This window comes from Oratosquilla oratoria, chromosome 14, assembly GCF_046742065.1.
Source record: "Oratosquilla oratoria isolate Oo_2021 chromosome 14, ASM4674206v1, whole genome shotgun sequence".
In the NCBI taxonomy this organism is placed as follows: Eukaryota; Metazoa; Arthropoda; class Malacostraca; order Stomatopoda; family Squillidae; genus Oratosquilla; species Oratosquilla oratoria.
The window spans coordinates 27,181,204-27,206,343 of record NC_134790.1 but is presented as its reverse complement, the minus strand read 5'-3'; the positions used below and the strand labels follow the sequence as shown (position 1 = coordinate 27,206,343).

At 37.8% G+C, this 25,140-nt stretch overlaps 1 protein-coding gene across 5 annotated transcripts in view; it reads left to right on the top strand.

The window, feature by feature from the left end:
* The first annotated feature begins 3,799 nt into the window (after positions 1–3,799).
* The window catches only part of Tbc1d15-17 (TBC1 domain family member 15/17), an 82,398-nt gene continuing 61,057 nt past the window's right edge, over positions 3,800–25,140 (top strand). For 3 of the 5 annotated variants that reach the window (XR_012967134.1, XM_076197900.1, XM_076197901.1), the window contains exons 1-7: positions 3,894–3,910; positions 14,444–14,495; positions 18,719–18,805; positions 19,794–19,905; positions 21,096–21,172; positions 22,483–22,607; positions 22,892–23,100. Coding sequence is in view for 4 of the 5 variants with exons in the window: in XM_076197900.1 (XP_076054015.1) it covers positions 14,448–14,495; positions 18,719–18,805; positions 19,794–19,905; positions 21,096–21,172; positions 22,483–22,607; positions 22,892–23,100 (658 nt within the window). In the remaining variant the exon portion in view is untranslated. Of the gene's footprint in view, positions 3,911–14,443; positions 14,496–18,718; positions 18,806–19,793; positions 19,906–21,095; positions 21,173–22,482; positions 22,608–22,891; positions 23,101–25,140 lie in introns of all 5 variants that reach the window. The other 2 variants (XM_076197897.1, XM_076197898.1) reach the window with 2 other exon arrangements.

Genomic DNA, 25,140 nt, shown 5'->3' with positions numbered 1-25,140 from the left:
ACTGTACAGCATACTCAAGGATGGGTCTAACTAACGCTAGAGTTTGATAATTACCTCTGCACTTCTATTCGTAACCATCTTAGCAATGAAACCTAATGCTCTGTTTGCTTTATTCCGGGCGCTAATACACTGTTTCCTGGATTTAAGGTCAGGACTCTCTAGAACCCCTAAATCTCTCTCGCACTGAAGTTTTCTCTAAAAAAGTGTTATTTAAGCTATATCCATATCTATAATGGCAAAACCTCAAATCCCTTTAATGTGATGTTTACATTCCGGTTTTTAGAGTATATTCAGTGAAACGGTATTCCGACTTTACGGTTTAGGAGATGCATGGGGATTTTATCTTGATGGGTAGTTCAATCAGTATTGTTTAGATAAGATTAAGTTGTGCTTGGTTAAATTTAGATTACGGTTAGCTATGGTCGAGGTGAGATTATGGTAAGGTTAGGTTATTGTTAGGTTAGATATAGCTAAATCATGTTGGTTACGTAATTTTGTTAAGGTTAGGCCAGGTTAGGTTACATTGCTTAAGTAAGGATACGCTTATTCACAAATACCGATTAACTATTAAGAGCAACTTACATAAAAACACCATCAATATTTCTATTTCTTCGGCTTTCAAAGTCATGCATAAGAAAATGAAAAAAAAAAAAAAATTCTCAATCGTTGACAATGCGACCTTTAGTTGCATGTCTCAATTTGTGTACCGGCTAATTTTTTTCATGTTAATGTATCTATATCATGTACGCATTTGTTTATTTACTTATATCTACATAATAAATGTAGTCGGATTTTTATCTACTTTCATTTTACATTTATTTTTACGCCTCCGGGCTGCAACATCATAATGCTATCATCGACGACAGGGAGGTCAACAGCATGCCAGATACGATTGACATAGTTACCTGAAAGATAACATTGGGATGACGGGAGATAAGATCACTGACAGCATATCTGATAGCCACAGTTTATCGTAGGCCTAGATCCACAAAAATGTGTATTTCGTAAGATGCTTTTGAAAACAATGCCATTCTACATTGCATAATTCCTCCTCACTCAGTAGCCTACAGCAGCATACGTACGGATGAAGGTTTGAATGCATGAAATAGTAGGCCCAATACCTAGCAGGGCTGGTTTTGATTTGATATTGTTGGAAAAATATCCACACGACCACCAAGATGACCCATATCCACAATGCATGAATAGTTCATCTGTTCATGCAAGGAGGTTAGCATGTTAGAAAATTAATAAGATTTTCTTCTGCTTGTTCATAGGCCTATAGCATGAATGCCATAGGTCTAACGATACTACTAACCTTCTCTTAAGTGTCTTCATGTTGTTGGCCTGGATTATATTTTCACCCAACTTGTTCCATAAATCTATGCATCTATGTGGAAAGCTATACTTTCATTAACCTTTCAAAGATATTTTCTTATATTTTTAACTATGATCTCTTGTTGACCTTTCATCACATACCAGCAAATCCTGTTTTTTTTTTTATGTAAATATCATGATCATTTCGCCCCTTTCTCTTCACTCTTCCTGTGTAGGAAGTCCCAGTTCCCTCAGGAAGAGTGAAGAGAGAGGGGCGAAATGATCATGATGTTTACATTAAAAAAAAAAAACAGGATTTGCTGGTATGTGATGAAAGGTCAACAAGAGATCATAGTTAAAAATAAGAAAATATCTTTGAAAGGTTAATGAAAGTATAGCTTTCCACATAGATGCGTAGACTTATGGAACAAGTTGGGTGAAAATATAATCCAGGCCAACAACATGAAGACACTTAAGAGAAGGTTAATATCGTTAGACCTATGGCATTCATGCTATAGGCCTATGAACAAGCAGAAGAAAATCTTATTAATTTCCCAACATGCTAACCTCCTTGCATGAACAGATGAACTATCCATGAATTGTGGATATGGGTCATCTTGGTGGTCGTGTGGATATTTTTCCAACAATATCAAATAAAACCAGCCCTGCTGGGGCCTGGTAGATAGGGCCATGCCCATCAGCGTCTGCTAGGTATTGGGCCTACTATTTCATCCATTCAAACCTTCATCCGCACGTCTGATGACAAACCAACGAAATCATGTGTCTGGTCTGGTGTGGTTGGTGGTGTGCATTTATGTATGTAAAGCGTTCATGCAGTAATGCATTCCGACGAACTCACCAGTCCTTATTTCCTGCTCGTTCTGGGCGTTCATCCTCTGAAGACTTCTCGTTCTTAACATGTTCTTTGTCAGTCAGCCGCGGCGCCAGGAATTTTTAGCTGGGGAGGCTAAGGGGGGGCTGAGCAAATTTTTTTTTGGGAGGGCTAATAGTAATATGATAATACACATATATTATCCTCATTTCAGAAGGGGAGAGGGTTAATGGTTGGGCTAGCACTGATGGCTGACAAATCTTTAGCCCTGGCAGTTAAAAATTCCACTTAATAAAATTATTTCAATGAATGTTTTAAATTTTCAATTTGCTCATTTCAGTTGGGGGGCTAATGGGGGGGCTGGCCGCTTTTTTTTTGGGGGGGGGGCAAAAGCCCCTCCCCTCTGGCGCCGGCACTGTCAGTTGAGTCTTGGTTGGATATCTGAATTGGTTCGTACATGTATCTTTGTACCGTACCCACATTGGAATACGAGAGGGCATCCAAATCCGATAAATTTTCTTTCACTCGATGTGAAATCCCCATCATGTTGCTCGCTGGAAATACTGACGTCATCAGTTGCCCCAGCGGTGGAAAATGTAACTACGACATTGAAAAGTTCGTCTGCTACCAGGCATTTTTAAGATCATGCTATTTGGATAAAATAAAGACTATAAAATGCTAGAAATGTACATTTTAGTGTTCTAACTTGTTCTAAGTTATATTTCCATGCATGAAATGACAAAAAAATAAAATAAAAAAAATCTAAAATCTTCTCGGTTGACCTTTAATCTTAGTTTCTCAACGCGGGATTGTCCCACGAGAAATCTTCCAAATCACAGCCAGTAGCTCTTAGATATATATTATAGAGATTCCCCACCTCATACCCTTATAATTGTATTTAAATACTTTTACTTTATTCTTCTATATACTTGAATATGCTTTAAGAAGAGCGAAATGCCGTAATAAATATCACGAACTACGGAAACCTTTTATTTCGCATCCATAAAGAAGCAAGATCTACAATAAATGATTAATTATAAATGACAAATCTAAACTGTAAAAAGGACGGAGATATAATGCAGATTGAATAAATATAAAAATCTAGGCCCACCGGGAAAGAAAGTATTACGAAGGGATCGTAATTGATTTAGCACTAAGTGGTGAACGTTTGGCTACAAAATGGTACAGAAATTCTTGAATGACTCATATTCACTTGCAGGCAACGTTTTCCTGACTCACTGAGCAGTATTATGTCGTGTAGGAAACTCTTACTTTACATATATATGTTAATTATATACTATACATTGGATTATATAATTTTGTTTATTATATCCGCAAAGTAATCATTAATTAACTTGATTAAAATTTAGTTGCAACAGAAATGGGTGGTTTGGAGAGGTCCGTACATTTTGGAAACTTGAATTCCTTGAAATATATACAAATGAACGTTACATAATTTACAATAAAACTAAACTCGATATATAACGTTGTGTATTTATGCCTTACTTTATCAAATTAATATATAATTCTAGTTAAATTTCGAAATAACCGCTTCTTTTGCTTTCACCACTTTGATGACGTGCTACGAATGTAAACAAAGAAGGCCTTGATGCTTTGCTTAGTCATCCCTCTAAACAACCAATCAGAACCAGGGTTTAAATACACTAGTTCTTTTCATTGGTCCTCCTCAGGGGCAGTACACCCCTCACCATCATACGGAAATGAATCACCTGTGAGACGTAAACAGACATGGACGAAGAGCTGGTAGGTCTTACTTGATTTATTTGGGTGAATATAGTCCATAAAAGTGATGGCAAAACAGATTTTAATGTATCAAAGTTAGATCAAAGGCGTAGGTAGACATATACAACAGGTTAAGATATCATACTGAACTGTGCGCTACGGAGTAAAGTGCGTTGTTTTGTATGTAGACATGTTTTACCCACATGCTTCTGAACAGGAGTCCGTCTTTAATGTTTTTTTTTTCCTAAAAATTTATAGCTTAGATTAGGCCACCTTGTAGCTATAGAACTGTCAATTGAGGTAATAGAGAAAGACTTGGTGGGCGTGTATCGTGAAGTAACTAAGTCTAAGGCTTAAGTTTCGCTGCACACGGAAAAATTGTAATCACTGGCATGGCCATGGATGTTATGTCGACTGGTATTTGTCATGTTTGTGGCGTTAAGGCAGCGATAATTTAAGGAAGGTTAACACTTTGAAGTAGAGTACAGACTATAAAATCTGGAATGGGGGTATTTAATTATCAGGAAGGGTAATTGTTAATGGCTATACAAACTTAATGGGGATGTTTTTCCAAATTTTAGATAAGATAAAGGCTAAAAGGGTGTCTTTGTTATTGAATTGATGCACAATATTAGTTTCCATGATTGGTGGGGAATAGATCCTATTAACGAACTGGACAGGACAGGACATTGTTTTTATTTCAGAGAATATAATCAAATTCTAGAATTGATAGCATTATGATTATCATTAAACTTTAGAATATCTTCACTCTGCCCTTGATATTGAGCCTCTTTATAGGCCTGTGGTCTTAATTGAAGCCATAGATTGGAAATGTTACAGTGGCAAGCTAAAAATAAATTTGTTAGGATTGGTTCATGGCGGAAATAAAAAAAAAAATACCTTGCTACAAGTAAATATACTAATGAACGAAGTTGCTAGCATAGGATTGGGGTGCTATCTTGTCGTTTGTCAAGTATTTGTTGTCTGCCTGGTCCAGTTGAGGCCTGGTGTACACCCTCAGTACTTCCACCAGTACCTTGCGGGGTATATATTCTTGAAGGAATGCTATGGAGCTGAAATCCATGCATTCCTTCAAGCTATGAGAAACCTGTATATCCCGCAATCAGAAAGACTCATTGGACAGGCCACCAACATCTGTGACGACAATGATCTGGATGATCTTAAATTACAGGCACTGATTTACTAAATACACAGTAGGTTAGGTTAGAATAGAAACATTTATCATCCTTTCATTTCGTCAATGTCGGCATCTATCAAAACAAACATGGCATACTATTCGTCTGGTGTGACTTCGTTACTTATGAAATCTGTTTTAGCAACTTTTGTGTTTTTCATTTCTGCTAAGAAAATTGCATATCATCTTGATATAATTTACAACATTAATAATCAATTTGCTATTGCTATATCGTGGATTTGTGCGCAACTGAACATTTACCCCGTTTTGTTATATATGTTTTATGAATAGATGAAAATTTTGCATTTAAAGATATTTGCAAATTTATGATAATATCTAAAGAAGTTAAGATACATACAGACTAATTGTTTTTTGCAGACATCAAAGGTCAGAGCAGGTCAAGTTTGAGGATGTCAACAAAGTGATGTTTTCCTCTTGATTTGCTTCATAATGAAGTTCATTGTGCATGTGTGTTAGCATTTCAGAGATAACCAGTGATAAAATTCCAGAATCATGCAAACACAGATATTTAGAATGAGACATTGTCCAATATCTTCTAAAGTAACTTAATCTAACCTAACTTAATCATTCCATAGAAAAAATAGGTCTTTCAAATGCAGAAAAGAAGGAAGTGAAAATTGTGGTTGCATGATACTAGAATAGGAACCGTTTTGGCTTTAGCTATAACATTACAGAAAAGGTGGTGAAGGAGAGGAGTGCATTAGAGAGAAGTAGAGGTTAAAAGTGATAGGCATTCTTTTTGAGTAGGAATTAGATTCTAATTCACTGTGCAAGTGCCATAGTAGTCTATCAATACAGTATTTCACAATCACATGATTTGATTTACCCAGTCAAAGAATGGGTCATCCAAATTTAAATACAGACCAACAGCAATGTAATATACATTCCAACTTGATAAGACCCCGTTTGATAACATATCACTTGAACCTCTACAAGTGTGAAAATTTTAGTGTTATTTTTTGTTGTGGTTTGCAAATGCTGCATGTCGTTTCAAGTTTGGCTTATGATTCTTAAGTTTGAGTAATTGCAGATCCTTGCTAAATTCTTTGAGAAAATTGGAGCAGTACCCCATTACATTTGAGAACAAGAAATGATTTCTAATGGTTCATTACAAAAAGTGTAATGCAGTGTGTCAGTTTAATGCAGACAAACATTTTTGGTATTGTACAACTGTGGTTCTGGTTGTAAACATGAGAAAGTGAGCTTGTGGATATTCAGTGTCCAATTACAAGGAAAAGTAAAAGGCTTCTCTTTTGAAACTACACATTAGAGGAACACTTCCTGTTTTCCATGCCATTCAAGTTAATTGGTTTTTGCAGCCAGTAGAGAGACCAAGTATCACTGTAGACACTGACAAAACATAGCGTGCTTGAAGTATGAGGCTGGTTGACCTATGCACCAAATTTTGCTATCCATGGGTTATGGGTCAAAATGGACATAAGAAGACTGTTACCACTGATTCTCAACATTTACTACTTACTTGTTATTTGTTGTTATTTAGCAAATCCCACTCTGCCAATGGCACTCTGCAGGACCGTTCACATATTTCATCTTAGAGCATATGATTCACAGGTAGTCATGTCATCAAAGTCATAGCACTCGGAGAATAAATACGTCTTAAACGTTGTCTTAAGTTTCTTCATATTCTCAGTCCATTTAATGTCAAGTGGAAGTTTATTGTAGACTCTTAGAGTGGTAGACTTAAAAAGTGTGATAACCTACAGTCATTGAAACTTGGTTCAAAAGGTGTTGGTCCAACAATCGCTCTCCAGGTATTGATCCTTTCTTCCATTGGTTGAATTACATACAGAAGATTTCTTAAATATGAAGGTGAACCAGTTGAAATTTATACATGCACTCCACAATGACACAAAGCAATAGGACCCACTCAGTTGTTGAATTATTGGGAGTGAATCCAGACTACTCAGGCCTCTGAAACTTTAGCAGGTGTGTGTAAGTCTGTAACAGCAACAAACGGGCACTTTGCCCAGTGGGCTAAATAGTGTAGTGCCCCTGTAATTGTTTCAGTCCTGCCAGTCCTCTTCTCTCCTTAAGATAAGGATGATCATTCCCTTTTTACTATTCAGAGGGATTGGTATTGGACAGTTAAACAGCAGACAATATTATATGCATCCCATGGATCATGATCTCTCTAGGTTTCATTAGCTCAATGCTGAAATTGCAGATACCAACAACCTCTCCCCCCTCCCAACTTGCTCATTCAGAGAGGGCAGAGTTTCATGTAAATCAGCAACTTTCACCCAAACACTAGCCAGGGTAAGCTGATTTCATGACAAATTCTCATATAGCATATGTTCACAAGACATATGCTCACACCCTTTATAAACCATCTAACAGACAGGACTGGAGTGGAAGTGACCAAGCTTCGCACCACCATGAAGGCTACAACACGGAACTCCAAGGCTTTCCCCCAACCAGATCCATACTCAGGCTTTCCTTGAAGCATCAGTTCAAGTCCAGGCCAACAGTGGGAGTGTTCTGGGTGGCAAATGAAACTAGGGAGGCACAGTATACACCAATACCTGCAAGTGGGATTTTCAGCAGCAGTGGCATGGGGCTTTTCCCAAGGATCCCATATCCCTCCAAGACCCAGTTGTCCTAGAGGAGTGGACCAACCACTGGGGAGGCTAACCCACAGCCTTTACTGATCCATGACTCCTGTCTTGGGGAGCATCTCCGGGTTGTGAGCTATGCATCTGAGGAGCACCTTCGCTATCTAGAGCACTCGGACACATGGTTCATGGATGGCAACTTTCCCATGAGTCCAAGTGTCTTTGAGCAGCTCTCCATCATCTGTGTTCCTCTGGAAGATTCAACAGTTTCCTGTGTGTGCACCTTCCTGCATGGGAAGAGTGCACAAGTCTACCAGGAACTCCTTTGAGCCATCTTCAACAAGATGGAGTCTGTGGAGATCTACCCCAATCCATGTGTTGCCCTCATTCACTTCAAGTTTGGAGCCATCCAGGCAGTGTCCTTGGTGCTGGGACCATAAGTGACCACATAGGGCTGCTTTTACCATCTCCCCCAGGACACATGGAGGAAGGTCCAGGAACTGGGGCTGACTGACCTCTACCACAACAACTATGCCAGACGTTGGATGGACTCTCCTTTCTTCCTGAGGACCATGTCCTGGATGGGCATGACATTCCTCAGGAAGCACACCCTGCTAAGGTTGAGCCACTGATCGACTACTTCAACGCACTGTATGTCACTGGCTCCTTCCGGCAGGTGCAGCAAGGACCACTCCAACATGGAGGTCCTTCACTACCCATCAGTGTCTGCAACATCCCTCCCTGCTTGACCATTTCAGTATGGAATATTCATATAGCCACCCTGGAGGACTGGAACCATACAAACAATGTGACGGGTGGAAGAGGGGGGAAAAAACCTCATTCTCTCAGCTGATTGGTTGCCAGCCCTCTTTCTTCTACACAGTGACTACAATCTTGTGAGCACTCACCTGCTACAACATTCCAGAGGGCAGCCCATCAAGAAGTGGCTACGCAGGCTGCATGTTCAGCAACAGATGCATCTTAACTGCCCAAGGACTTAGTGGGAGAGTTCTTGGAAGCAGTGGGGCATTGTATCCACCTTGGATAAATGTACATATTTCACTAAAAATGTATCCATTTTGGATGCCTGTAAATATTTTACTAAAAGCGTCCATAATGTAAATCATTGGTGTTGATTTAGTTGGTTCAAGAAATTTGTGAATATTTGTCTCTTTTTCCATTAAGTGTATGGTCATTTTTCTGCACACCAGTTAAGTTGGCTGCTCTCAATCATATACAAATGTTCAAAGTACTCGGCCAGCAATCTCAATGTTCACCAGGGTCACAAATTTGTGGTGTTTTTTTTTTTTTTTTTTTTTTTTTATGTCCTATTAACCTCTTCAATATAAGTCGAATATTCACACACGTGTGAGGTTGCCTGATGTGTGATGATGCATCACAATATGTGCATTATAGAATATAAAGTTACAGCTGTTATACTCATTCTCTTTCACCCAGAATGTGTATAACCACAGAAAATGCAATCAAGCCAGTTCACAGAATATGGGGCTCACTCAGCTGCAACTACAAAATAAATATAATCAGGAGACCGACACTGACATCCACGTATACCCACTTGTGCCTCATGATGCCTACATCATATATTATTAGTTATCTGTCCATTTATCATTATTTTCTATTTACCTGTTTGTTTATTATCTATATATACCTATGCATTTATTCATTTTATTTGTTATTTACATTGGCATAGTTTTTATTTATTCATTTATCATTACTGATTTTTTTTTCGCATCCGACCTAGATATGGACCAAAAGGTCTCATGTCGGCATGCTCCGCCTTTGTAATCCTTTGTAATCATATTCTAGGGGTTAAGCAAGTTAGAGGTCATTCACAATCTGATGACCCTCTTCATCCTCAAGAAATCTCCTGGCATACCACATGTTATTCCTCCTCAAGAGAATTGTAGTCCATTTTTTCAGAGTTCTGTAATAGTCCAGTTCCTCAGCCAGTCTGGCAGCACTGCTAAACTCCATATTTTTGTCTCGTGTGATGTATGACTGCTTGACCTTGGTTGTTCTTCAAAGATCCCCTTAGCAGTTTTCAATATTTCAAGATAGAAAGTATCCTGCAGTTCTTTAGGGATAGAAAGTATCGTACAGTTCTTTAGGGATAGAAAGAATCTTACAGTTCTTCAGGATTTTCAAGGGTGTCCAGTATTTAAAATAAATTATAGACTGTTATCACGTACTCGTTGAAATTTTCCAGGTGGAATCCTGGTAGATTACATTTTAGGAGTTTCATGGACCTGGCACACAGCCCAAGTATTGCAACCACAAGTTTGTGATCACTTCTAAAGAATTCAGCATTCCAGATAAATCTGCAGCTCATATATGAAGTTGAAGGGCATGAAATATTTTCACATTAAATACTAACTAGATTGGAATCAGTGACTTCAGGCTGTCAGGACAGATTTATTTTAGAAGTAAGAAGCAATTTAGCCAACCTTATAGATAGTGATTATTATATACTTCCTGTAGATGTTTCAGAATGGAGTTCAATTTGATTTTTTTTTATTCAATTGGGTAAACACAGAAGCAAAATATTTTAATAATGCCATTTGGTTATTTTGTTTGTTTGCTTGTGCCATTCTTATGCTCTGCATCAAACCAGAAGGCACCAAAAATGTATGAAAAGGTCTTCTGCCATAATGCTTTGCTAGTGTAATTTATTGTAGACCTTGTACTAAATATGTTTGCAGACTGTTCATTCTCATGGATGATGTTGCTTTCTGGTGTCATGTTTTTCAAGTGGCAATCTGCTGTCCACATATTTAAGACTGATTCTATGCTTTTAAATACCCTTGCGCATTTGGCACTAACATTGTGCTTCCTCTCATGTTAGCTGCAACAGGTTTATGAAGTACCATGTTTTTGTAATACGCCTTTCGTTTGTTCACCAGAATCGTCTGAGAGCCACAATTTACCCTGATGCACCATGTTCAATGGTTTACTGGTAACCTTTTCTTCAAGCAATGTCACTTTAGTGTGCTGCTGAGGCTCTTGAGCAGCATGCTTGGGACCCATTATTCACATTGGTAAAACAGTAAATAATCAAAGTCATAATAAGATGTACATAAATACTCGTCCAGTGAGATAGAGTGAGAGTGACAGTGCACGCCATGATGTCATGCTCAGCAAGTATCCCTCTACTCCCCACCATGGCCAGTGATAGCTGTGGAAAATATAATCATGTGCTTATTATCAGGCACCATGTTTGGTGGCAAGTAAGATAGGGAGGAAGAAGTGATCGAGGCAAACTCGTACTTTCCTCACTATTACTTTCAAGTAGATAAAAGTGTGAGAAAAGTAAAGGTGGTTTGTTTTGTAAAGTGCTAAGTCACTTGTGAAATAGAGTATCAGGGTTGATGCAGGAAATTGGAAGTATCTTCCTGAGCAATTTTAAAAGAAAAATTGTCTGAAAAAGCCATGAACGTAATCATAAATGGTAGGTTTTATCTGTATGACATATCTCAATTACTGCATTTGTTGGAATAGAAGTGCATTTTCTTTGAAGTTATTCTGAAAATTGTCCTAGGTCGTGTATGCAGAGTAGGTATCTGGTAGAATAATGAACCCAGATGTCACAGACAGTACTTGTACCTTACTCCAAAAGATTATATTTGCTCAGATCTCATTACGGTATTTACCACTTATTATTATTATTGAGAGTACTTTTATTAGAAATGGGATTAGCACAAAAATTATAGTTCATTCCACAGTGTAATACAATAATTTAGCACGCAACTCTAAAATCATAAGCAGTAATTGTTTCTGAACTTGTATGCATGTTATTGTCTACTTGTGACACACTTGCATATTTTATTAGTTTTATGCATAAACATTTAGTGTTCGAAACTTGAAATTAGGGTGATGATGGTGGGTAACAGTGGTAGTGATCCTTGTTGTTTGGCTCACAATCATCACTACCCTCTATTGTTGCAAACTAAAAACTAGTCATGCCCATCTTATACATTTAATAATTTCCACAATATGAGCATGTTAATGTGCATATTATAAATACACACAATATTTTTCTTCATGTCCTGATAAAAGAAGAGGGGTGAGGTCTTGTATGCCATCCCTTCCATATGAAAAAGTGACATGCATAGATTCATCAATTTGTATAATAATGTAGAAGAAATAGTTCAGGTGGGTAATATCAATGAATTCAAGGCAAGGTTTGATATAAAAACAGGATCCTATGAGTATTTCCAGTCTTATATATCACTGGTAATACAGCTCAATAAGTTAGCCTGAGGGTATTCAGAATGGATTTTACAGCCAAATGAAATGGCCTAGCAATGACCAGAATATAGGGTTCAGTATTATCTAATACTGGAAATATTGCTCATACTGGTTCAAGATTTGGACAGGTTGCCTTTAATGTGTTCTGTGTTACATTTAACTCGTTTGGCAGATACAGGGATGACCCATCATCCATGAGGAGCTGAGATGGGAGGGGTGGAAAGGGTGGTGGAGGGGAGTGAAATGGGTGGGAATAGGTATGTGCCTCTGACTTAGCTACTTCCCTTATAAGGGGAAAAAGGCTCTTGGTATATACAGTCGCCACAAAAAAAAAACTATACACTAAGGACTTTTGGACAACTAACATGTGCTTTGTTTCCACTTAAGAGTTACATTTAGTATTTTGTCATGTTCCCCTTGTTCTTGAGTACCATCTGGATCCTTCTGGGCATTGAAGAGGCGAGTTTGTTGAAGTAGGCGCTGTCCATAGTAACCCAGATCTTCTTCAGCACCTCCTTCAGGTCTGGAATACTGGTGGGTCGCGATTTCTCCAGTTCGTTTTTCATCAGATTCCAGGCATTTTCTATTGGGTTCAAGTCTGGGGAATTGCCTGGCCACTCCATAACACTGATATTGTTGTCATTAAGGAACTTTATCACTTCCTTAGACCTATGGGCAGGGGCACCGTCATGCATGAAATGATCACACTCATGGATGTCCCAAAATTCGAGCATGTGATCCCTCAAAACATTGATATAATTGCTCCCTTTCATGGTCACATTCTTGGGGAGGAAATATAGTCCACCCCTGCCCTTGTTACCACTAAAGGCACCCCACACCATCACACTGTCTGGGTGTTTCACTGTTTTAACATTGTACCGCGGGTCGATTCTGGACACATCACTGGGGCGATGAACGATCTTGGAGCTGTCCCTGATCAGCCTGAAGGTACTTTCATCACTGAACATCACCTTCTGCCACTGCTCTGATGTCCAGTCCTTGTATTTCTTACAGAAATCAATCCGTTTCTTCTTCATGGCCTCTGTGAGCAGGGGCTTCTTGGCGGCAAGTCGAGCTGGCATTTTGAGGTCCTTCTGCAGCCGATGTTGGATCGTTCTTACAGCAATGTTTTTAAGGAGAGCAGGATGTTTTTGCTTCAGACTAACAGCTGTTATACATGGATCTGACATCACTTCTCGTTTTAGGATCTTTGGGGCTCCAGAGCCTGGCTTTCTTAGTGGTACCGTACCAGGAGGGTGTGTGGCGGCTGCTTTCTTCAGGCTGTAAATTACCATTCTTGTCACCTGCAGGTCTGCAGCAACACTTATCACAGACATTCCCTGCTCTAACAGAGCTAGGGCGCGGGCCTTTTCTTGCATTGAAAGCTTGGAATGACCCATTTTGATCACCAGAAGGAGAGTTAGAGGGCACCAAAGTTAGTGAAAAGTGAACAAAAGGGCTCTAAAGAGCAGCATGCATAGACTCCTCTCTCATCTAGCGCTGGCAGCGCACTGAAGTGTGATGTGTTGGCGAACAGTGTAAAAAGGCGCGCTCTACACACCCACGTCATCAGTAACTCCGCCCACTTTTTATTATGGCGGGAAATCAAGTGAAATCTATTCATAAAATCCCGTGTATAGATTTTTTTTTGCGGAAAAAATGTATAGATTTTTTTGTGGTGACTAGAGATAGGTAGCCAGTAATGTTTAACATGAAAAATGCAATATTTCAAAGTTTTGCTACTTTTTAGCATTCAGCCATTACCTGTTCAGCAAGGTAGAATTTAAAGAAAATTTTAAGTTTAGAAGGCTGTATTTGTTTTCTTGCAGGAAAATTATCAAGTTCTGCAAAGGATATTTTTTGTAAAGGTTTAAGAAACATAATGGGAGTAATGGTCCTCTAGTACATGCTGGTCTTGTTTTATGTTAGGCAGATTGCAAGTAACATTGCATACATGATGAGACCTCTGTAATATCATGGTGTACCAAGTCCATTTTATTGTGGCAAGCACTAATTTTATTGTTCAACTGAAGTATGAACCTTAGCCTGAACAGGTCATCACCCACTGGAGTGTGTTCAAGGTGGAGTATCCCAGAGTTGAATTAAATTTTTATGATTGCTTTGACAAAGTCCGTATAATACATTATATGGTATTAGATGGTTGAATTCAGGATGTTTATCATAAAACCACTTGTTCTGAAGTTTTCAAGTTACACAAACTATATTGGGTTAGCTTTTATTTTCCTGATTCTTAGGTAATTTCGTAATGAGGGAAGGAATACTTATACTAGTTATTACTTTAGTATATATCATTGTTGTTGTTGTTGTTTGTTTCCTCCAAGTTGATTGAAAAATAGAATAAAGCTTTTCTTAAAGCTCCCTAATGAAAAGAAAACCAATTCATAAATTGTAACTTGAAGCAATGGGTTGCAGGTACTGCATGTTGGGAAAAAGTAGTTAAGGTTTTCAATAACAGATTTTTTGCCATTTTGTCAGCAGATAGATGGGATGTACACACCAATTGTCAAGTGAAACCGTGCACATGTCAAAGGTCAGTCTGCACCAGGACAGTTTTTGAGAAATTTTCTAATGCTGTAATGCAGTCTTAACTTGAAGATCCCAGTTTTGTCAGATCCTGCTGTCACTTAGATTTTGTTTATTTTCCTGTGATATTGTGCTCTCACTATCACCTTTAAGTACATGTGCATGATAACCTCCAGTAGAATCTAACTGAATGTGTAACATGCTGATAAATTGTAAGATTATGTTTAGGATAATGATTGGTTCTGTTGATACACAGCTGGTGGATATTAGGCTTTTCATGTTTCTTTCAACATCATGACGTAGGAATATTGATTTTTGTTTAGGTGATGTCATTTAATTTTGTTCAGCTGGACTGGGAGACTTGTGTTTGAATAATGATACTGGAATAGTTGCCTTGACTTTCACTGACTGAAAACCCACAGTTGGCAGTGGTCCCATAGCTCTCTCAGGGAAGAAAATTTGGACTGTTGTTGGGACTATTTCTTTGTTACCCACTTATAGTCGCTGGAGCAGGGGAGAGTCACCAGTTGTCAGTTCTCCTTTTGTGGAAAGGCTGAGGAAGTATAGTTGAAATTGATAAAGATTCAGAGCCTGGTCTGGACACAAATTGTTCACCCTTCTGATTGGAATCTCAAGATGGTGATGAATTTTGAAGATGGGTGGGAGGGAGGTAATTTCCTCTGACTTCCGTCTTGCAAGACCACCAGCAGATGCCCATCATAGATTCCACTTGTATTTGAAATTGTCTGTAAACGGTTCACTCCTTTCATATTAGAGTAGGATGTTACTGTAAAACCAACCAGATATCAGGTGTTATGTTGAAAAATGGGAAAGATATGTCCCAGAGGAAATTTAATGTAAAGGCAGATGTTATGTTAAGAGTAAATAGAAAATAACTGCAGTATTCAATTAGGTACCGTATTTTCCGGCGTATAGTGCGCGACTTTTTTCCGTTGGAAGGGCCTAAAAATGGGGGGTGCGCGTTATCCGGTGGTGCGCATTATCTACGGCCTACGATGACAATTCTGCGGCTGTGTGTGTAATTTTTTTTCACAACAACGTGACGATGTTGGCCGTCACAAAGTCGGGAGGCACACTTCTCCGTGACGTTCCGTGAGAACAAGAAGAACCGTCATGGTGACATGAAAGAATAAGCCAGCATGGGCTACCGTATATAAATATTTTGTATAGGTAGGTATCTATCGAATCTTATTTTTCATGTTTAAATAGGCCTAAACACCATGAAACAAGATCAATATTTATGATATTTGCCCATGTTCACAGCATCTTAGTTTGAATTTTTTGTTGGCTTTGTTGCTTCACTTTAGGTATGGTACAAATTCCGTTGCGGCCGTTCATAAAATTGTGTCAAACACCTGACTACAACACCCTCTTTCGGGAGTTATATTAACTAAACGTCACCTCGATGAGAGACTGTCCTATTTCACCACTGTCATTGCAAGTTCAAAGCTAAAACGAAACAGTCTGTAGTTTGTTTCAGTATTAAAAAAAAAAAAAAATGGTAAAGACGAATTATTTCCTCAAGATATAAAATGAACATTTTCTGTAAAAATCCCGAAAATTTTCTGTATATTTTACTTTCAATAAACTTTTTTAGATCATATTTCCAAACTAAGCTTCAAAGTAATAAGGGACCAACGCACAACATGAGTCATATACCGGTACATGTAGTTCCGACTTTTTCTTAGTTGTGTCCTGATTGATGCCTAAACTGACACTTAATTTAGTGACAAATCAACAGATTTCCCCGCGGTGGCTCTAGCCAATGAAAAATACTTCTCCATGTAGCCTCATTCACATGATATAAATACCGAGGTAAAACTGCGCTATAGACAAATGCGATCGGGCATGCGCGTTATACGTCGGTGCGCGCTATCTGTGTACTGAGATAACGAAGTGCATGGGTGCGCATTATAACCCGATGCGCATTTTAAGCCGGAAAATATGGTATATTAAATGTTAAAAAATTGTTGAACATGATTGAAGATGGCAGAATAAACATTATTTGGGGACAAAATTTCTATTGAGTATATAATATTTTGCTCATTGGAGCTTTATCAAGTATAGTAATTCCATCTGTATCCAAGCTTTGCCATTTTTACATGATTTATGTGTATTGTATCCCATTCATCGGAATTAAAAATTTAGCACTGGAAAGCTCCCTAAATCAGAACACCCTGTGGCCCAGTTAGTTCAGATATGTATTCAATGAAACTCCATTGAGCAAGGCAGAATGCAATGATTTAAATGGTGTTTACTGGGCGGGGGGGTTAGACAGTTGGGTGCCTTGTTATATGTTTATGGCGATATGATTAACACTTTTGGTGCCATAAGCAGGTATAACCATTCGATGCTTTTTCACCCTTGATTGCCAGACATGGATTTACTTTGGAGACAACATGTATACTTGCTTTCACCTTAGTGAGTTTTTCTACCATTTTCATATCCAAAGTAATATATTGTCAGACTTTTATATTTAATTTTTGAGCTAGAAATTTGCAAGAGTTAATTGAAACTGAAATAATTATTTCTAAAGTTGCCTCATTTCTACAATCACATGAAGATAAAGCAAACTGATATTTGTCATAAACTCCTAAGTAAAAGTATAGCAAAAACTTTATATAGTGGGACAATACAAGTTTAATTCCTAGAAGACCATATCTTTCAGACAATTAAAAGACTAACAATATGATTTTTCAAAATTGTAATTTTGCATTTGCCTTTGATACTGTAATGTTTTTGATTCTTGAAATGTTTTTTGCAATTTAGCGAGAACTTGGAAGGTGTAGAGAAATAGTAAATGGAAAGTTAACCAGAATTAAGCAACATGTATGAAATGTTCATAGAGGAATAATATCTATCTTCCTTTTATAACCATCATATGTATGTAGGATGTGATTTTTCCCCCTTAAGAAATAAATAGACAATTATAGTGTTTAATACACATGTATTAACAATGGGAAGCTGAGCATTGTAGGCAGAGGAAATCTCTCATCGCTGTCTACTTCTTCCCATAAATAACTGCCATGGTGATAAATATCTTATATTATTTTACTGCTGTCTTACCTTTAATAATAATTTTTATCTGTCTAGCTACCTCCCTTGAGAGGCAGGGAAGAAGCCTTTTGGTATATAGTTAATATGTAAATGGTATATGGATTAATGACTATTGGCTACATAAAGAATAAAAGTATCCTAGTAAAACTTTATCTGCCTGTCAGCTATTTGTAATTGCCGATGATGAAGCCATATAAAAAGTGCTACTTTCTGGTGGCAAATCACAGAAGCATAAAACTTTATTGGAACGTTTTCATGCATCAGTTTCATCTAAATTTTCAAGGCTCTTTTAAAAAGCATGAAAAATATATTAATGGGCAATAGGAGCCTACAAGTATTTAGTATTTTGTATTTTTATTTATTTATTTATTTATTTATTTATTTTGTTATTATCTCTTGAGACAGTGTCACTAAAACACACATGTCTCAGTGGTGTGGTGGTACCATGCTCAGGTGCTATTTCAGTGATCACAGTTCAAGTCTCGCCCAAGGCTGAAAATTTCAGCATCTCTTTATTGTGAGATAGCACTTCAACTATGGTGGGCAAGGAATAGTATGTGTGTGTGGGAGGGGTCTGTGTGTGTAAAATCACAGGGTTACACATAGGGCTATGTATAAGCTATGAGCTCTCCTCTGGGAGGGAATAACTGCTGATCTTGAATCCAACATTCTTAAGACTGGTGAATCACACACGCTCTCTTACTCACACACTCAATCTCTTTCTCTTTTCTCTTTCATTTTCACTTTCTCATTTAAGGGAAGGACTTTGACTTGGAGGCGGTCTACATGAATTCAGACCCCCATCAGTCTATTCCACAAATGAGTAAAATAATTTGAAAGTTAACCAGAGAAAACTTAACAAAGCTTGCAACCATGTTGAAGAAATAGTTACAAAAACATTAGTTTGTTTAAGATAGTTTAATGTTCATATTGTACTATAGCTGGTAGTTAGTCTTTGTTGGAATTTAGATTCTTTTATGTCAGGAAATACTATACAAAATTTAAACCATTATTCTATGTACAGTGTTTTGTTTGGTGGTTTTATCAATGAATAAAAGGCTTTGTACTCACAAGGTGTTCCTTCTGACATTTTTGTTGGTATTTTCCACTGTTATTCAGGGTTTTACAAATAATCAATCTCAACTTTTCCAGCTTGTATATGAGCAGGATGAGGTCCACACAAAACCTACATCACCAGAGGAACTTGCAGTTGCAGGAAGGCTTCGTATTATTGAAAAGGTAATGAGCAATTGCACGTGTTGTGTTTGTAACTCCATTAGCATAGCACTGCCTTCATAAGTTCTATTTTGGGTAGTTACAGGTAGTTTCAATGTGGTTGGCTACCACATCATGGTAGATGATATCATCCTTAAGTGAAGGATTAATGAAAGTTTAAATCTCTTCAGGACTTGTTATTGATTTGCCTGTAAGCCATGATATAAACTATACAGTGAATATATTAAGGCTTTGTAAAGAGTATGCAAATAATATTATCTATAAATACATTTTACAAAATAATTGTCACCCATGTGTGTGACATAATATTTACAATATATGATTTGAATACAATTGACATATATATTTGTTTGGCAAAGATTACAAATTTTATTATATTACAAAACTATACACATTGAGGGAACACTGCGGCAGTGGCATGTTGCCACTGTTTTATTCAACTGAGTGGGGTATTACCATAGTGAAGAGCTAGAGACTGGTATCAGCTAATCCAGTTAACGCAAATTATGTTGTAATGACAAACTATTTTACTGGTAGAAGTTGACTGTATTTATGATGGAAACCAGCAACCCCACGGGGTAAAAACAATGAATACTGTAGATTCAAGTCAGTTCCCAGTAGATATATGATCAGCACAGTTGGATTTACTATTCTCATATGGAATACAACTGGTTTGCAAATTGTAACCAAGATCGTAACTATTGTGTAGGCTCCCAGCACACAAGGGAAATGCTTTGATATTCCCATAGTATGCAACAAAAAGTGTTCTACTCTTCCCTCCACTTCCTTTGATTTTTTCAGGACTGAAGCAATACTCCACATGTAGCATTGTCATCCAGGGCAACATTTTAATTCATTTCAAGACTAATATTACATCTTTTGATAAAATTTTTTTTAACTGAAATTTGATTCTCAAAGGTGAGAAGAAATTTCAAATGTTTTTGTTGTAAGGTAGCTTGCAGATATAAATTTTATTTCTTCATGGTTGCAGCATCATGGTGTTGTCATAGAGTGGCGTTGTAATGATGACGAAACATCCACAGACAGTGAATGGGCAGTTATCAATGCAGCAGCAGTTACTTTTACACATCACAACACCTCAGGTAAATTTATTGAAGAGCACAGGATCAACCATGCTCTTATTATTATTGTTGTTTTATTTCATTTATTTATTTTATTTATCTATTTATTTATTTATTTATTCTTGGCTCCAGGAGGAGCCAAGAAAAGAGATGAGGGGTTGGTGAATGGGAGTGGAGTGAGTGAGGATGAAATGGGTGGGAATGGAATTATGCCTTTTGACTTTGGCTACCTCCCTTGTTAAGGGAGGAAAAAGCCCTTTGTATATGCATGTATATGTTTTCATATATATATATGTATGTATATATATATATATATATATATTTATTATTATTATTACTATTATTATTATTATTATTTATTTATTTATTTATTTTATTTCATTTATTTTTCTCCTATGGATGAAGGACGGGTGTGTTCCTTGTTTTTGACACCCTCCCCACTTGTAAAGGGGAAAAGGCATTTTGGTGCATCTATGATTTATGTATCTTTTGGATGCTGCCAGATGATATTAATGAGACAAGGGAAGTTCCCTGTGCACCAAAAGGGGTTAAAAATACATGAAAGGCATCTTCCTTCCAACACCCATGAGTGAGAGTACAAGTGTCGGAAGAAACCTGTTTGATAGCCTAAACCAGAGAGTGTTGAGGTGGTTTGGCCAAGTGGAATGAATGAAAGATTTAAAAAAAAAAAAAAAAAAAAAAAGAGAGAGAGAGAGAGGAGAGATTTTGTAAACCAACTACCACTGTTAGGTTCTGCTTTGGAAGAGCTGTGTCATGCTACATTGTGTGTGTGTATATTTATATACACACACAGGGCTACAGTTGATAGCCGAAATATAGGAATCTTCTTTATTCGAAGTTTATTTTCTCTGACTGTGGGTTTCCTGTGTGTCATATATATATATATATATATATATATATATATATATATATATATATATATATATATATATATATATATATATATATATATATATATATATAAATAAATATATATATAAATACACATACACATACATACCAAGGGCTTTTTCCCCCATACAAGGGAGGTAGACAAAGTCAGAAGGCATAAATCCACTTTCACACATTTCACCCTGATATACTCCACTCCCATTCACTACCCCCTCCATCCCTCTTTTCTTGGACCTCCTGGAGCCAAGTTTATAATTGACATTAATTTTTCTCTTTTCTTTGAAAATAAAAAATTGCAGATTCAGTGGAAATAGCTACTTCACGGCGGAATGTGCGACCAATAACCATTGAGTTAATAGATCTACGAAGTTATACGGTGAGAACTGAACTTTAGTTTTGTGTTTTTATTGAGTTTGTTCTCTGCACATCTGAGATGTTAATTCTAACCATATGTGGTAGGGCTAAATGTTAAGTAGATATGTTCCCCGTACAGAGCTGGACTAATTTAGTTTTAATTGCAGTGTAGAAAGTTGATATTACTATTGTGATATAGTCTTATCTTTGTGTATTGTCAAAATAACTATTATTTCTGGTGGTGCTTTCTTATTAAATCCTTCAAATACATGTTGAGTGATGTTTGTGGGTAGTGTGTTTATAGAGTGGCAACAACCTACCATCAACACCTTATATTCCATCATATATATATATATATATATATATATATATATCTATAAATATATATATATATATATATATATATATATATATATAAATAAATAAATAAATAAATAAATAAATAAACAAACACTCGCTTGGTTCATAAAACAAGCACCCTAGGACTCTCTCAAACATCATACTCCACCGAATTACCCCAGATATCAGCCCTACAGAGAAGTCCCTTTTGCAAAAATCAAAAACCATCTGTGTTAAGGCCACTATCCAACTTTAATGCAGTACCAAAACAAAATAGGCTTGACCAACTAAGCAACTGTCAGTGAGGAATTTGGAGGCAAGGCAGATAATGAGGTGGGAACATTTTTGGCTAGGATAGAAAAGAGAGCACTGAATTGGTCTGGACATGGGGGAAAGATTTAATGAAGACTAGCAAAGAGTATGAAAAGCAGATATTGATGGGGTGGTATTGAGAGAAAGACCAATAATGAAACGTATGGATGGGATGGTAATTTTGGATGCATATGGAATATCTTTTGAGCAGGGAAGAGAGTGGAAAGAGTAGGAGTGATTGGAGAGTGTGAGTATATAATAGGATTATTCAGCCAGAAGGAATGTCCTTATCAGCGGCATAATTCATTTGAGGTGGATAAGGAGGGGGATTGCCATACAATAGGGATAAACTAGCTCCAGCTGTCTGGTCCTGCTGTGGAAGTGCAATTTTACTGCATTGCCATTAATACAGCCAGTGTTTTAATGTGTATGAAGTGTTTTAATGTGTAATATAGCCAGTGTTTTAATGTGTATGAAGTGAATGTGTGCTTTGAATTTGCCACCCCTCCCCATTATAAGGACTGTTATGGAATATAGTTTACTAGCACTTTTGCCCTGATAAACTTCCATAATAGTCCTAAGGGGATTGGCCAAATAGGAAAGGACCTTTGGCATGTGTAAATGTATGTATACAAGTAACAGTAATAGATTATCTTAATTTTTCTTTTTGGTAAATGTCAGATTGGACCAGATGAAAGTTTGGTTTTGATACAAAGAGACGGCACAACACATCCAGCTCTAGTCTTCCGGTCAGGAGATGTCAGCAACTTTGTGGAGGTTCTCCTTCGCTACGTTGCTGTTAAAAAGTAAGATTTAGATATTTATTATTTGTTTTAGCAAATCATTATCTGTCTATATACCAAAGGCTTCTTTCCCCTTATAAGGGAGGTAGCCAGCTAAGGCACAATCATTTCCATCCATTCCTTTACCATCCATCACCCTGATTATATACATACAAAGTTTCAAATCTTGTTTATTTTTTATTGTTTTCTTAAATTAATTTACTCGAATTTAAAGATAGATAATGTATTTGCATTGCATGATGTTATTGTAGGAATGAGTCTTTAATACTTTTTTAACTTGTTTGCAGATCTGTGAAAGACAGCAATTTGTTCCTTGTTTCTGAAAAAAACAAGGCCTCAATGGATGAAAAGCTGTCATCCCTAAATCTAGTTCCTAGGAGTCGTCACCCTGGGGGAGTGTCTACCCAACAGCGGGTATGGGGTTTCATCAACAATATGAAAAAGGATCCATACACCACTGCTCTCTCTACATTGTCAAAAGTCTACGACACAGTCTGTAGGTCATAGGTGATTTTTTTCTTTTGAAGTGTATACTTTGACTTGTTTTCATATATATTTTGTGCATGGTATTATATGTATAGTTGTGAAATATAACTACTAGGGCTGACTGGAAGGAAAACTAGGGAGAGTAGTGGGTTTTATTAGAAATTAAGTTGGGCCTTTGGGGAAGAGGGAAATGTCTGTTGAGGAAGGACAGGAGAGGACAGAAGACAGGGGTGAATGGAGAATGGTTGTATATGGATGATGTTGTGATGCATGAGGTGGAATGGGTGGGGGGATGGGGGGTGAGGTAGTATGTTTGAGCAAATTTGACGCAGCCCGAAGGGATTTCTCCCCGTCTTTTCCTTTATGCATGGGGGGACGGAGAGGGGGGGGGTTGCCGATTTAATGAAGTGGCCCTGCTGTGGATGTGCTGTGTCTTGCGACACTGCTTCTGACCCAGGGCAGTGGACAAGGTGCAGGGATGACCCGTCATCCAGGAGGTGCTAAGATGAGAGGGAGGGTGGAGGGGTGTGGAGTGTATTCAGGGATGGAATGGGTGGGAATGATTTTATGCCTTTCTCTTTTTGGCTACCTTCCTTGTAAGGGGGAAAAAGCCTTGGTGTATGTATGTATGTAAGTTGGGTGCCAGTAGTATGGCTTGCTCTAAGTGCGAGAAAAGGGGGGAGACAGCAAGTGAGGTGGCAATTATGTATTTCAAGTTGTGTCCCAAGGTAGTCTAGTTCTTTGGCTTTTCTGTCCAGCTTATACACCTAGGCCAGGTCATGACCTGCCCTTTTAATTGGTGTGAGGTCAAAGTCAGTGCCTGGGAAGTCAGGCACAAAATTTTCTCATACTGCTGAGTCACCAAGATGGAGGTAAGGCAGGTACTGCACATGCGTTACTCAAAAAACCATTGTGCACCTCACATGGTTAAGCGATGTGCAGGTTGAGTCATCACTGGGGCTGATGCTGGTACTGCAAGTGCATTCCTTAAAGGACCGTTGTCTGTCCCAATGCAGCCGGTCGAGGCACTGGTTAGTCATCCTTGGGGCCTGACAGGATCCACTCTTAGGTTGGTGAACTGCACATGCATTTCCTCAAAGAGGGTTTGTGTGACTTGTGTGGCCAGGCAGCATGTGATTTATGTGGCTGGGCCCATGAGGAATTCCCTTGAGGCCTCATGGGTCACAAGTGCTTGGGATGGGTCCAGGACTACACCTTGCAATAGCAAAGTAGTTAATGATAGGAATTGTGAAAGAACTGGGTTACAGATGTGTACATGTGGGATTGGGAGAAAGAATAGAACAGGCTAATTTGAGATGATATAGTCATGTTTTTGAAATTGGATGGATTTAGAGATCTTTGAGAGATTTATTTATTTATTTATTTATTTATTTATTTATTTATTTATTTTTGTAGATTGTCCACTCCTTTACTAACCTCTATAATTCCATTTCTTTGGCACAATATTGTCTGCAAGGGTCAATCACTCTATCAGTCCATTGCCCTAGAACTCTTACAGAAGTCACTGCTCCCAGGTAGCATGTAATTGCCACCAGACAGGACTATAGGACAGTGTGGGACAAGGTGTTTAGTGACCTCTGTGTGATGGTTGCATCTAGGGCAGTTTGATTCTATGGCCAGGTCTGTGCTGGTACTGTCTTTGAGCAAGATGGTGTCCAGGATGCAAATGTACTAGTACGATTCTTGCTTTTCTTGAGAGGGATTTTTCTGTGGGGCTGATGTTTGGTGGGAATTGGTGGTGTCTTGTAGAGTTTTAAGTAATGTGAATGTATTTTTTGTGTGGATGTATTGTTGGATATAGGTGATAAGTTGTTATATATACAGTGAGACCTCTCATTAATGGACGTTAATTAGCTGTTTTCGCGGTGTTTTTGCTGTTTTTGGTGCTGTTGTTTAGTGCATACAATCACTATGCCACCCAAAAACCTCTCCAAAACACTGAAAACACAGCGAAAACGCCGCAAGCGCTGCTAATTAACATCCGTTAATGAGAGGTCTCACTGTATATATTTGATTAGTAAGCTACATT